This window comes from Bubalus kerabau, chromosome 13 (assembly GCF_029407905.1).
Source record: "Bubalus kerabau isolate K-KA32 ecotype Philippines breed swamp buffalo chromosome 13, PCC_UOA_SB_1v2, whole genome shotgun sequence".
Lineage (NCBI taxonomy): Eukaryota > Metazoa > Chordata > Mammalia > Artiodactyla > Bovidae > Bubalus > Bubalus kerabau.
In genome coordinates this window covers 61,317,135-61,332,378 of record NC_073636.1, presented here as the reverse complement: position 1 = coordinate 61,332,378, position 15,244 = coordinate 61,317,135, and the positions used below count along the sequence as shown (strand labels likewise).

At 44.3% G+C, this 15,244-nt stretch overlaps 1 protein-coding gene across 1 annotated transcript; it reads left to right on the top strand.

Annotated features, from left to right (window-relative positions):
* Nucleotides 1-5,472: 5,472 nt before the first annotated feature.
* On the top strand, nt 5,473-8,392 carry ZCCHC3 (zinc finger CCHC-type containing 3). The gene has a single exon (XM_055544682.1). It carries the CDS (start codon nt 5,732-5,734, stop codon nt 6,944-6,946), a length of 1,215 nt encoding a protein of 404 aa, XP_055400657.1. The 5' UTR covers nt 5,473-5,731; the 3' UTR covers nt 6,947-8,392.
* Nucleotides 8,393-15,244: the final 6,852 nt, after the last annotated feature.

Genomic DNA, 15,244 nt, shown 5'->3' with positions numbered 1-15,244 from the left:
AGCCATTGGACCACTAGGGAAGTCCCTCTGAAGAACTCTTGGATTGACTGTTGAGTGGGAGGAAGCATTGAAATGCAGATGAGTTAAGCATGGTGGATAAAGTCCAAAACAACTGTTATGGGAAGGGCTGTCTTTGGAGAAGCCACAACAGCAGAGGGACTCAATTGATTTCTCCTCAGAAACACATGCAGATTGCTGACTGACCTATGGGATAGACGGCATTCAGTGTCCTCACAGGAGGCCGACAGTCATTTCTGTGTGCTGTACTTTACAGCTGATTTGGTCATGTTCAAGTGTGTGTGTGTGTGTGTGTGTGTGTGTGTGTGTGTGTGTGTTGGAGGGAGGGCAAAGTCTTCCCAAAGCTAGAAAGACTGTTTAAAAATAATTATATGGATAACTTCTCTATGTGGAGAAAATCCCAGGGGAAATACTTTTAGGACTATTTAAACAAGTAACAGTTGAAACCAAGTTTCTTACCTGAAAAAAATTATACTAACCTATAATGGAAAGTCTTCAGAAACAGACCCTGAACAGCAGTAGCAACTCAATGTGTCTAACTAAATAAATTTCAACAGCCTTTCTTGTCAGTATGTGGCTATCAGAACTTGAAGGATTTTCTGGTGTTAGGCAGACTCCAAAATGATGGGGTTAATAGGTAATCCTGTCCATCAGGCAGTGGGTGTGGCTTTGGTCTCCTGAAGGCAGTCTTTGATTTTTACTTGCTAGTCATTTACCCTAAAACCTCACCTTAAGGCCCTGTATATTCTTAGACAAGAAGCCAGTAACAGATTATGATAACTTGAAAGGATAATCATGCTAAAATAATAATAAATTGGTTCTGGGTCCCTAAATATTGACGGTTTATAGTTTTATCTCAGTTGTCAAGATAAAAATGGCCCAATTATCACCTATCTTAACCAATGATTTTAACCAGAAAGTCATCTGAGTATTGAGTCTCAATATTGATGAGCACCACCTCCCTGATGGAAACAGCTAGTGGTCTTTTCTTATAAACACCCCTAGTCCTTTCCTGTCCTCCTAGATCTCTCCCAGAAAGCAAAAAAATATCTGCTTTTGCTGGAGATTAACTTTTTTTAAGAAAACTACATTAATATGTCAATATGCCCAGAAAACTAACTTTTCATTGAATATTATTGTGTAATTTTTTTATGATTTCTTAGGCTCTAATTAGCTATCAGATTTAATAAAGTACATTTGAAATGTATCTCATAATGAAATCTTTCAGTTTTAAGGAAAATTTTTAAATGAAATGTCAAGTGCATAATGTAACAGTTTTCTCTGGACCACGTTACCCTGTTAAAATTGCTGCATTGTTAATTAATTAAACAATGTTAATAAGTACCTGGGAAAATAAAGAGCCTCAGCTTGTGTGCTGATAGAACCATGAATGTAAGCTGTCAGTAAACAGTAAGCTTGATGTAGGCATCGTTATCTCCATTTCACAGACATGAGGCAGAAATACATAAGTGAATAACCATATAAGCTTTGGAATTTATATGGTTGAGGGGGCACAGATTTTGACAATCAAAAAAACAGAACTATGTTAAACAACATGGAACTGAACATTATTTTTCATACAAAGTTAAAGCACATTGTATTTCCTTCCTGACCACTTACCCACTTGCTTCAAGAGAGATAAGCTTCATCTGAATTATTATATCTGATTGATGATTGTCATTTATAACTTTATTGCTACTCCTGTCAGGCATTCCTTTGGAAAAGGAGTATGGATTCATTCCATATTCTATAGATTATAAGATAAAGTTAAGCATGTATCTGCTTATACTTTTTAAGATAACCTGTTTTTTGGTTTTTTTAATCTGTCTTTATACTTCAGTTCAGTAGCTCAGTCTTGTCCGACTCTTTGTGATCCCATGGACTGCAGCACTCCAGGCCTCCCTGTGTTTATACTTAGAAGTATCTCTTAATAGTAGGCTTTCCTGGTGGTTCAGATGGTAAAGAATCTCCCTGCAATGCAGGAAACCCATGTTCGGTGCCTGGGTCAGGAAGATCCCCTGGAGAAGGAAATGGCAGCCCACTCCAGTATTCTTGCCTGGATAATTCCATGGACAGAGGAACCTGGCAGGGTACAGTCCATGGAATCACAAAGAGTTGGACACAACTGAGCAACTATCACTCACTCAAACTACTACAAGCTTTGTGACATTGGGCAATTCACTTCCGTGACTGACCCTACTTTCCTCATCTGTGCATAGGAACAGTAATTCTAAGTCACAGATTTTTTTTCTCTCTTGTTCTCCAAAACCTGCTTCTTTTTTCAAAGGCCATCACGAATCACACCTCCCCCACAGTCTCCTAACTAGCCTTTTAATAATAGTGCAAATTTCAAAACTCTGTCCATTAAAATCCAGACTGAGATGCCAAACTTACCAATTCTAATAACCCTCTCTGGCGATAATCTGCCAGGAATGAGTAAAGGCTGCCCTCTTCAGATGGCCTTTGTGCCCATCTGGACTGCTTTGCTCACAGGATACCTGCCTGGCCCCACAGCTTCTGGTTCCGCGATCTCTACAATCTTCAGCGATCTCTGACTATAGACTTGGTCTACAGTCAGACCAAGCTGACTGCTGGAGCAGTGCTGAGGGGAATGGTTGACAATTTTTTTAATAAATTCAGTGAGAAATCAATATAAATGTTTATTTAGTCTTTTATCCAATTCACAGTGCTGATAGTGATCATCAAGAAAAAAAACTAAAAATGACCAAAAGAGAATAGAGAAAACTTGGATCTGCAAAAGTTGACAAGAAAAAAGGCATTGATGGAAAGAATGGCCATACCCATACCAGCAAAATCTTATGACAGAAGAAGATATGGTTAGTAAAACTGAGAAGCAGCCAGACCCCAGTCCACAGATCAAATCTTTTCAAAATACAAACAGATCTCCTAGTAGTCAGAAACAAAACAAAAATGCCCAATATATCTTGATTCTGTGAGGGGTCCTGTCTAGTACAGTAAAACAAGAAAAAGTGTTAAGATCTGAACAGAAAGATGTTCATTATTTACAGACAATATGACTGTCAACAAAGAAAAAGAAATTGATTCTAAAAGCCATTGGAAACCTTAAGATTTCAGTATTGTTGGCAGATATGAGTTCAATACAAAAAAATTCAAATGTGTTCCCTTTAAACACCAACATCAAATATGTGATTTCCAAAGATACCATTTACAATAGCAACCAAGGTGCCTTGGAATAAATCCCTCCCGAAATTATACAAGATCTTTATGAAGAAAACCATAAATTGCTATTGAAATTCATAAAATAAGACTTACATAAACGAGGAATCCCAGAGGGTCATAAATGGGGAGACTCAGTATTATAATATGGCAATTCTGTATAAATGCAATGTAAACCCAATTAAAATTCCCAAAAGTGGTTTCCTGGAATTTACTAAGCTGGTTCTAAAATTTATACAGAGGATCCAAATATAGCTGAGACAACCTCAAAGAAAAAAGAGAAGGAAGAATGTTTCCCATTTAAAAAAAGAAACTAGAGTTAGACTTCACTTTAAAAACAGGAAGATCTGGCCACAGTGGGAGCAGTAATTAGCTGGAGTTGACTATCAGCTGCCCCTTCAGATAGACTATGGGCCCTCCAGGTCCCCCATTTCTTTATTTAAAGTACTTGCCTTGTAGATAAATGATTGTGTGCTAGTTACCTGGGGTGGGGGGTTAGGGTAAGAGGAACAAAAGAAATTATTAAAAATGAATAGGTTCTAGGACTTTCCTGGAAGTCCAGTGGTTAAAACTTCACTTTCTAATCCTGTGGGTGCAGGGTCTGATCCCTGGGAGGGAAGCTAAGATCCCACATGCCTCAAGGCCAAAAACACCAAACATTAAAAAAAAAAAAAAAAAAAAAAAGATGCAGGGTTGTAACAGATTCAATTTTTTTTTTTAATGGTCCACATCCAAAAAAAAAAAAAAAATACATAGGTTCCGTTTGGTTATGTAAATATCCTAACCATGAAAAAGATATGAGCAGGCAAGCAGAAAGAATAAAAGAGTGGAGTGTGTAAATCTAAGATTTTGATACTTCCAGTTAATGATCCCAATACATATGATCCTGGGCATTTGGGGCAGAGAAGGGATGGAGGAAATCAGGTCAGGAGTTATAAAGTGAAGGAATCGGAAGCACAAGAGTTGAGATGCTGGCTTCCTGAGACCAGTACTGGAAGTGGAGTAAAGGGAACGCTTTTAAAGAACTCACAGGGATTCCCAGATGGTAGGTAGAACTGCAAGAGAAATAGGAAAGAATCCAATACTGGCAGAAAGGAAGAAAAACCTTTTCTGGAAACCCACCGTGGACTAACCTCTTTGACACAGATTATCTCCTAGAAACCCCATTTTAGTCCTCTGAGAGTAGATATTAATATACCCTTTGCTAGGAATGAGCAAATTGAGCTATGAAAACCGAGGTCACTGTCCCCACGTGACAAAACTGAGATTGGAAGCAGTCAGATTCAAACTAGGGTCTCCCTGACTCCACAAATCATCTTTTCTTTCACTAAATCCAGACAGATCACTGAAGCACCCTGAAATACAAGCAGTTATGGTAAAGAAAATAAGATGACAAAAGATATTAAACCCATTGCCTTCAAGTACTCAAATTTTATCACTGCTTCCAAACACAAGTTGAGACCGAACAGGGAGGAGTAACAGATTGTGTCCAGTGCTAGCTTTAGTTAGGGAATCTGTGTGAAGGAGGTTTTCTAGGGAGTATAATCGAGAGAGTCCTTTTTCCACAATGTCAGAAGCAAAAAAGTGGAAGAAATACAAGCCACCTTCTCGTGAGGCTGCCTGTTAACTCTGCCACTTGGCCAAGTGATTTAACTCCTATCTCCAACCCCCTGCTTCCTATAAAATGGGTGTAATTACAGTACCGTTTTGGAAGGTTCCTTGTGATAAAGCTTGCAATGTGCTTAGAACAATATTGGACACTTAAGTCCTCAATATAATTGCCATCACGAATATGATGGAGCTCTTTTTTTAAAAAAATAATGCAATGTCACTTACTTGGAAGTGTCTCAAAAAAGGAGTGACGGATAGAGGTGTAGTGTGATAAGGTATAGCAAAATTTTAATGAAAGAAAGTTAAAACAGTTTAAATGTTAAAGGTAAAATGTTCGCCGCAAAATTCTACTTTCTGCGTGTTTGAAAATGTCCATAATCCAGGGTTGCAAAAATAATGCATTGTGATCTGCTTTGGGAGGAGGGAGAGCTAAGTTTTGTCTGTTTTGTTTTAAAATAGAAAAGGTACAAAAAGGAAAACAAGATGGGCGAAATCTTCCTCAACTCTGTCCCGCCTTCGGACTGTGGGCCGTTAGCAAAGCCACTTGAATGAAATCATCGAGGACGGCTTGCGAAACAACAAATCCTCGAGAGCGAGGGCAAAGCTGCCAAACCCTCGCGACGGACAGGGACGCGCTCCAAGATCCCCATCCCGCTTCGAAGCCGAGGAGGTGGGGTTGGAGCGAGCACTAGCGGAAACGCGGTCGAGCCCTTACCAGGGGGTTCCCGGCCCGAAGCCGCAGGACGCCCGAGCGCCTCAAGTAGATACTTTGGCTGGGCGGGGAAAAGAAGCATCGAATTTCAAAAAAAAAAAAAAGCCCAAACCCCCACAACCCCGGGCGGGCGCGCGCGATGGGCGCACTTTGGCTGCGGGAGCGAGTGGAGGATGCTGGGAAGGAGGTAAAATGGCCACCGGCGGCGGCGCGGAGGAGGAGAGGAAGCGGGGGCGGCTGCAGCTCCTGGGCCCCGCGCGCCCATCGACCAGGGCCGAGGAGGCCGAGGGCGGCCGCGAGAAGATGGGCTGGGCCCAAGTGGTGAAGAACCTGGCCGAGAAGAAGGGCGAATTCCGTGAGTCACGGCCGCCGCGGCGGGAGGAAGAGAGCGGCAGCGGCGCGGGAGGCGGGCTCGGTGCTCCCGCGGGTCTGGCGGCGCCGAGCCTTGGCGACTTCCCCCCAGCCGGCCGCGGGGACCCAAAGGGCCGCCGGAGAGACCCAGCCGGAGAGGCGGCGGACTCCCGCAAGAAAAAGGGTGCAGCCGAGGCGGGCAGGAGGAAGAAGGCTGAGGCGGCAGCCATGACGACCCCGGCGAGGCCCGACGCGGCCGAGGACGCAGCCGACCGGCCCCCTCAGGACGAGCAGGCTACAGCGGCTGGCTCCGCTGCAGGCCCGGGAAAGGGCCGCTTCCTCGTGCGCATCTGTTTCCAGGGAGACGAGGGCGCCTGCCCAACCAGGGACTTCGTAGTGGGCGCGCTCATCCTGCGTTCCATCGGCATGGACCCGAGCGACATCTACGCGGTCATTCAGATCCCGGGCAGTCGCGAGTTCGACGTGAGCTTCCGTTCGGCGGAGAAGCTAGCCCTGTTCCTGCGCGTCTACGAGGAGAAGCGCGAGCAGGAGGACTGCTGGGAGAACTTTGTGGTGCTGGGGCGGAGCAAGTCCAGCTTGAAGACGCTCTTCATTCTCTTCCGGAACGAGACGGTGGACGTGGAGGACATCGTGACCTGGCTCAAACGCCACTGCGATGTGCTGGCCGTGCCCGTGAAAGTGACCGACAGGTTTGGGATCTGGACCGGGGAGTACAAGTGCGAGATCGAGCTGCGCCAGGGGGAGGGAGGGGTCAGGCACCTGCCGGGAGCCTTTTTCCTGGGGGCCGAGAGGGGCTACAGCTGGTACAAGGGGCAGCCCAAGACGTGCTTTAAATGTGGTTCCCGGACCCACATGAGCGGCAGCTGCACACAGGACAGGTGCTTCAGGTGCGGGGAGGAGGGGCACCTGAGCCCTTACTGCCGGAAGGGCATCGTGTGTAACCTCTGTGGCAAGCGAGGACACGCCTTTGCCCAGTGTCCCAAAGCGGTTCACAATTCCGTGGGAGCTCAGCTAACCGGCGTGGCCGGGCACTGAACACCCGCCTACCAGCCAGGGTGAACACAGAGCCAGCTTACCCCTGTTAAGTGCCAAAACTTTTTTTTAAACCGTTTTTTATAGTTTTTTGAAGGAGATCTTCTTAAACCTACAAGAGACATCTCACTCTGCCTTCCTAAATCAAGTTTACTCCTTTCGGCCTTTCCTGAATTTGGTGACTCTGTCATCAGAATTGACTACCGAGAACTGTAGTGTGCAGATATGTCGCCCTGCCCTTTTTAAAATTTTATTTTTTCGTTTTTGTATTCGGAGACTTTTTTTTTTCTGGTACTTTTTTACTTCCTACGCCTTGTTTTCTCCCTTGGTTTTTACCCTTGGAGCTGCCTTGCTCATCTTTATGCCCCAGTGCTAGGTAGGGGCCCAGCACATGGTAGGCACTCCATCAGTGTTTGTTGGATTGAGAACATCGTTGACTCTGGCTTCTGTCAGGGTGTTTATCTTTTGCATTTCATCCCGTCCCGTTTTAATTTGCTGCTTCTAATCTATGTGGTCTGAGAATTTGTGAAACCAGTGTTGTTAGAAGTGTATGTAACCTGAGTCAATAAGCTCTGAATGGTGGCCACGGGCCTCTCCTATGGCATTAGAATGCATGGACTTTGTGACAGCGCTTTCAGTGGCTCAGAAGCCATTCTTCACAGAACCATGGAATCTGGTTTTCCTGCTGAAAAGGACCTAAAAGTTGGTTAAGACCAATCCCCTGGTTTTCCAACAGATGAAACAGTACCAGAGAGGTTATTTGACTGGGTCGAAATCACATAGCTGTCTGGTGCCAGAGCTAGCCTAGAGTAGAGTTCCCTGACCCCAAGCCCGGTGCTCATTCCACTACCTCTCACACTTCACAACATTTTCCTCAACGCTTGAGGGCCCAGAAAGTCTGCTCTTTCCAGAATGAGCCCAGGGGAATGCTAAGATATCATCTGGGGGAGGAAGCAGAAGATTTGGCAGGGGCTTCAGAACACTTGGGAGATATGGAAGGGACAAAGGAACACAATCCAGGGTGCACTCTGATGCCCGGGTACCATATCTGGATTAAAGTGGTCTAGGTCTTTGTGATCTTTCCCCTCCCCAGTCATCGCCATCAGTGAGAAGTAGGCCTCCTGAGTAAAGAAAGGTTTACATTTGCACCTTAGCTTCAGTAGCTAGAGCCCCTAGAGAAGCAGCTAACTGGAGCTCATCTGCAACCTCCTGGCCCACAGGAGAAAAGGGAATTCTAAGTGAACTGTTAACTCTAAAATGTTAAATAGGCCAAGCGAGAGAGCATTGGGTCTACTAAGTGTTACCAAGTTAAAGTAGAAAAGACAGTACACTGCTTTTCTTACTGTTTTTGTCTTTCCTATATGTTTTGCTATTTCCTTGTGGCTTAGAATGTAAAATCGGTTGTTTAAAGTTTTGTTCTGAATAAATATTTATCTTTTGTATTGCTAATGCTGCTGCACTATTTCTTTTCAAAATATTGGCTGCAGAGGTTCACAGACCCTAGTTCAACCAAGGCTTGCCACACACCATTTGTTTACCTTGCAAATACATGTCCAGCTCCACAGGCAACATTTTACACCTACTATGTTGTCCCCTGATGCTGGGAAAGATTGAAGGCAAAAGGAGAAGGGGGCAGCAGAGGATGACATGGTTAGGTAGCATCACTGACTCAATGAACATGAATTTGAGGGAACTCCAGGAGAGAGTGGAGGACAGAGGAGCCTGGTGTGCTGCGACTGAACAACAACAAATGCTGCCCCAGGCCCTTGGGAGTTGTTACCCAAACCTCTGCGTCAGAATCACTTAGTATATAAAACTAAAGTGTTAAGTCCTAACTCACCTCCAAGGAATCAGAATCACTGGAGTGAGTGGAAATGTATTTAATAAGCACCCCAAGCAACTCTTGGGCAGCCAAGTTTGAGACCACAGTTCTGAATAGTACTAACAGGAATGTGAGGGACTCTGCCCTTTGGAGATTACAAACCAGTGGGATAGACAAAGGTAAGGTGTCAACATCTTACAGTTATTGTAATTGTACTGAATTGGATACGGATTGTTCATGGGCTTAAAAATAAAATGCTGTCTTTTCCAGCTATAAGGGAGGAAGAAAGTCCAGGAAACTTCCCATAGAACTCCAAGCCTCCCTGGAGACTCTAGACACAACTTTCTGAAGGAATTTCTGTCTGAGATGATGAGATGATCTGATCCTAAGAATTAACATTCCCAGCGTATTGACTCTGACTCAGTGATTTGAGGGTATTTCCAGAGCTGATCTGGTACAGTTGAGGCCTGGATGGCTTTTGGGAATCATGAGTTTCAGAGCCAGCTCATTCCTGCTCCTTCCCTTTCTGTCTCCCAAGGCAAACACACTTTTCCCTCCTCCATCTCTCCCTCCCTATGTCCTCTACCCCCCCACCTCTTCTACTCTGCCACAGGTTTCCCTCCCTCACAGTGCTGGAGGCCTGATGGGGGTAAAAGCCTGCATTCATCATAGTCCCCTCCCCCTTCCTCGTAGCTGGCTTGGGGCCAAGGAGCCTCCTTGGAAGGAATCTTCCCTCTCTCTGCCCCTCCCCCCTAACTGGAGGGAGCAGAGGAACAAACTGTTTCCCTCCCCATGCTCCCCGCTCCCCCGCGCCCCCACCAGGATCTGCTCCAGGGCCTCCTGCCTGGCCGTCTGCAGACTGGGCCAAGGGCTGGAACAGAACAAACCTCCTCCGACTTCCTCTCCTGATCTAACAGTCCCCAAAATAACAATCCCTCACTGTTCATGGGCTCCTGGGGAGGGTGTCCAGATCCCCAGACTGAGGCTGACGGGCTAGCTGACATTCATTCCTTCAACTTTCAACAGTACTGAAGGCCATTAGCGCAAGGCCCCAAACCAGGTGCTTTTATACACCTGTGAAAAAGACAGTGCACTTGCAGAGGGAGCTACAGATAAGAAGCAATTTTTAAAATAATATTAAGTATTTTTTATGTTTAAAAGAGTATAGAGTTGCCTCGGACAGGTCTGGCAGAAGAAATGATGTCTGGACTGAAACCTGCAAATGAAGAGTCAGGTGAAGAAGGAAGAGATATTCAGGCAACAGAAGCAGTCTATGCAAAGAACATGGAGACTAGAGCACAAGGTGTGTTCAGGCTGGCTGGAGAGTCACAGGAAGATGTGGTTGGGAAAAGGCCCAGAGGAAGTGACACAGGGCTTGTCAGTGTTAGAAGAGGCTTGGTTTTGTCCTAACACCCTCCAGTCTGGCCTCCTTCATTCTGTTCATTTAACACACCAACTCTTTCAAGGCAATGGATTATAGCAAAATAGTCAAGTCCTTTGGGGCTCGAATTCTAGAGTCCCGCAAATATGTAATTATAATCTGTAATAATGCACTGAAAGAAACATACAGAGTGATATGTTTAATAAGGAATATTGGTCTGTTCTTGGGGGTGAGGGATACCTTCCCAGACAAAATGTTTGAACTGAGATCAAAAGACTAGGAAGTGAAGTCGCTCAGTCGTGCCCGCCTCTTTGCAACCCCATGGATAGTAGCCTGCACCAAGCTCCTCCGTCCATGGGATTTTCAAGGCAAGAAGCCATTTCCTTCTCCAGGGAATCATCCCAATCCAGGGATTGAACCCAGGTCTCCCACATTGCAGGCAGATGCTTTAACCCCTGAGCCACTTCTGCCTATTTCCGCCTTCCAGACCTCATGCTAGCATACCTAATTGTTGGAGCCCTAGCTTCAGTGGAATCAGGAAATGCTTTCGCTTTCCAGCACATGTAGCACAGAAGGCACATAAACAGTAGGAATGGGAGCTATCTGCTAACCAACCACACCTGGCACAACCAGTGTGGCAATAATGCAGAGAGGGGGCAGGGGGTGATGGTGCAAAATAAGACTGCAGGTCTCTTGGGGAGGTCTGGTCAGCCACATTTAGAATTTTGAGTCTAAGAATGATGAGGTGCCATTGAAAGATTTTTGAACAAGGAAGTGACGTGTTCAGGGTTATATTTTTAAAAGACCATCCAGGATACTTTGTAGAGAATGGGACAGAGGGAAGCCCAAGTGTAAAAAAGTCCACCAAGGTGACAGATCAGGGTACCTTGGACCCGGATGATGCAAACAGAGAAAAAAGCAGGCAGGATAAAGAGATTTCTAGAAATTGTTAAGTCAACAGGACTTAGACATGGGCTGGAGGAGAAGTAAGTTATCAAGGATGACACCCAAGCTTCCAGCCTCTGTACTTGGATAGATACTGGGGCCATTCCCTGAGATGGAGAACAGAGGAGAAAATCCAAGTTTCGGATGAAGGTCTTGAGTCTGATTTTGGCTGTGTTGAGTTTGAGGTCTCCGTAGAGGATGTCTAAAAGGTGGAACGTGTGGTTCAATATCCACAGGTCTTAAATTCTAACCAGATCTCGGGCTTGAGAAATAAACACAAGTGACCTATGGCAATGGTTTTCAAACTCTTTACCCACATTCCACAGAAGGATATACATTTTACATTGCAGCCATCCAACATATACATGTGTATACTTACATATAAACGAAAAAGTTTATATATAGAAAGAAATAATATTATCTCTGTGGGTGGTGGTGCACTCATATTTTTTATTGCTTCATTCTTTTATAAATGCTTACATGACCCACAGATTGAATGGGTGCCCATTGGATTGAATAACGTAGAGGTCATTGGTGAAAGCATTTTAGAGTGTTGTGAGAAAGAGGTGGACTAAGGAACTAATAATCTTCCTATAATGTAGTCTAGTGCTAAGGGCTGGACACAACTAAGCGACTTCACTTTCACTTTTCACTTTCATGCATTGGAGAAGGAAATGGCAACCCACTCAAGTGTTCTTGCCTAGAGAATCCCAGGGACGGGAAGCCTGGTGGGCTGCCGTCTATGGGGTTGCACAGAGTCAGACACGACTGAAGTGACTTAGCAGCAGCAGCAGCGCTCTCTTTTACTCCCTGTTGCTCTTGGAGTCAGCCTAGCATACAACTTCTTTTCCGAAAGGCTTCTGGGCCCCTTTGGAATCTTGTTCTCAGCCAGAGTGCCCATTACCTTATTCTTTGTCAACTCCAGGTATGGCTGACAAAGAGCTACCAGGAGTTCAGTATGATGAAGTATAGAGTGGTACAAGAGGAGGCTAAGGGTGACCAGGGGTCTCATCAAACCAAGTTGAAGGTAGAGTTCCATGAGAGCATTATCAGCCTTGGGCAAAGCCAGTGGATCCATACAGCACCACTTGCTGGCTTGTCAGTGTGACTAAGAATATTTGGGGGAGGATATGTTTTACGAAAGTAAACAGATACATTATGGAGGAGAATGCAGACTTTGTGGTGTTGTAAAATAAAACATGGACCAACATCTTTGGAAAGCAGTTTGTTTGGCACTATAAAAACTTTAAATTCACATAATCTTGAACACAGCAGTCATTTATAGAAGATGAATATATAGCTAAACTTGGACACAAAGATGTTATGTATCATGATGTTCACTGATACATTACTTGGGGTACCAAGGACTGGAAACAACCTGATTATCAATTACCTATCAATAGTAGTTAGATGGTACATTCAAATACTGTAACACAAGGAAATGGCAACCCACTCCAGTGTTCTTGACGGGAGAGCCTGGTGGGCTGCCGTCTCTAGGGTCACACAGAGTCGGACACGACTGAAGCGACTTAGCAGCAGCAGGAAGTTGTTAAAAGAAACAGCTATTAAAAACCTCCTAAGACACATTTTAAAGTGAACAAAGCAAGATATGGTATGCTTCTGTTTACAATTCAATTTTACTTTTTTCACCTTTGTTGAGGTATAATTGACAAAATTTTAAGTTATTTAAAGTGTACAATATGATAACTGATAAACATATTACATGTTAAAATGAAGGAATAAATATATACACATGCTTATTTATGTATAGAATAATGTGGAAGGATATTAGTGAAATTGATAACTATTGTAGCTTCTGAGAAGAAACTGCTATTTAGGATTTGGGATGGAAGGAAAACATTTTCCGCAGTATATCCCTGGTAGGGGCTGTGGGGGGTTGTTTCTATTTCATGTATTATCTCTGGCAAAAAAAAATTAACAAAAACAAAATGGAAAAGGCAACACAAGACTTGAAAGAAATTCCTGTGGACTCCTTAGAAACAGGAGTCCATTTTCTCTCTCTTTAAAAATAAGACATTTTGATATGAAAGTTTAAGACTCTAGAACAGCCAACTCACTGGTCTCCCTACTTTCAAGCTTCACCTCCTTCCACCCAGGAAAACTGTCCCCCAGGTGAAATTTGATCACAGTAAGGCCCAGCTTGCTGCTGCTGCTAAGTCGCTTCAGTTGTGTCCGACTCTGTGCGACCCCATAGACGGCAGCCCACCAGGCTCCCCTGTCCCCGGGATTCTCCAGGCAAGAACACTGGAGTGGGTTGCCATTTCCTTCTCCAATGTATGAAAGTGAAAAGTGAAAGTGAAGTCGCTCAGTCGTGTCTGACTCTTCGCAACCCCATGGACTGCAGCCTACCAGGCGCCTCCGTCCATGGGATTTTCCAGGCAAGAGTACTAGAGTGGGGTGCCATCGCCTTCTCCAAAGCCCAGCTTAAGGACCTTCAAAGACTCTGTGTCTTGGGTTGCGGGGTGCCACCAGGCCTTGCCCGGCTGCCCAGCCTCCTCTGGGCCTCCCCTGCTCCCCCTGGCTGGGCTCCCAACAATCATTCCAGGAATTCACCCTTCTAGACCCATGGTTAACTCTTTGCCTTCCCTGGTGCTCAGCGCTAATGCTACTTCCTAAAAACAGCCTTCTCTAACCTAGACCAAACCCTTTTACACTCTCCCCTCCTTTTTGTGGTCACTGCAGGTACAATATGTTTATTTACGCTATATTTTGATTAATATCTGCCTTGAGTTCCCAGAGGGCAAAGAACATGACTTTTTTTTTTGCCCTTGGTTTTAGTTCCAACATTGTGTACTGTACCTGGCATATAGTAAAAGCCCAATAAATATTTATTGCATGGATAATCTAGAGATTACTTGGCTACAGTTACAGATCAGGATATGTACCTCCTTATCCTTTTTTTTTTTTTAACCTTTTTTTAAATTGAAGTATAGTTGATTTACAGTGTTGTGTTAGTTTCAGTTGTACAGCAAAATGACTTTAGTTTTACATATATATATACATATTCTTTTTCAGATTATTTTCCATTATAGATTATTATAAGATACTGAATGTACTTCCCTGTACAGTAGGTCCTTGTTGTTTACTTTATATACAGTTGTCTGTAATCTTCCTTGTTCTATGTACATGACATTCAAAATATCCCTTAGCACACCTGTTACTGACTGTACTGAATAAGGGCTTATTCATTCATCTTTAAAAAGCAAATTCAAATTTTGAGATTAACAAATACACACTACTATATATAAGACAGACAACAAGGACCTACTGTACAGCACAAGGGGTAGTAACTTATAATAACCTACAATGGAAAAGAATCTGAAAAGTTTTTTCTCTCTCTCTCTATATATATATATAGAGAGAGAGAGAGTTCTGAATCACTGTAAATCAACTACATTTCAATTTTAAAATAATAATAATTTTTTTTTTTTTAAGCAATTCACTCCTTTGGTCTTCTCGCCTTTGGTAAGAGTTTCCTTCAGCCTGAAGTTCAGACCATTCTCCCCATTCCTCTGAAGGCATATCATTGAAACTTAGCCTGCATGGCCCCCAAAATGTGAGGCCCAGTGGATTGTGAATGCCTAGCTTTAACAAAACACTTCCTTACCCCTGGCAAGAGTAGCTCTGGCCCTGAGCCCTGCCCCTCCTCAGGGGGTGGGGTGGGAAACTGTGGGCACAAGAGGAACTGCCCACCCAGAGTCTGTGCCCTCCTTTTCCAGACCATTCTCTGAAGCCTCAGAAGTCCCTTCCAAAATATCTCTATGCTCATTCAGAGCCTCCGTGGGCCTCATCCCTGGGTTCATCTCAGCTGAGGGCAGTGCAGCCTGATGCACCCCTTATAGACCTGAGGCTTAGGTCTCAGAGTAGCTGTTTTAAGAGTCAAATGGATGTGGGGGCTGGGGTATTCATTCATGCATGCTGGGTCTGATGGGGTGGGAGGTAGCAGGACAAGGGTTAGAAACAGGATCCAGTGAGCAGCCCTCCCTGGGCAGACACATCCCCTCTCTGATCTTCAAGGGTCCTGGAATTCTAATTTGAACCTGGCCCTCCCAGGTGGTGGTGAAAATAGATCCATCAAAGAGGAGAAGATACCATATTTAATTTAACACATTAAATTGATGGATCACTTCTA

Coding starts and splice junctions, on each gene's coding strand:
- ZCCHC3 (XM_055544682.1), top strand. CDS start 5,732: ATGGCCACCGGCGGCGGCGCGGAGGAGGAGAGGAAGCGGGGGCGGCTG.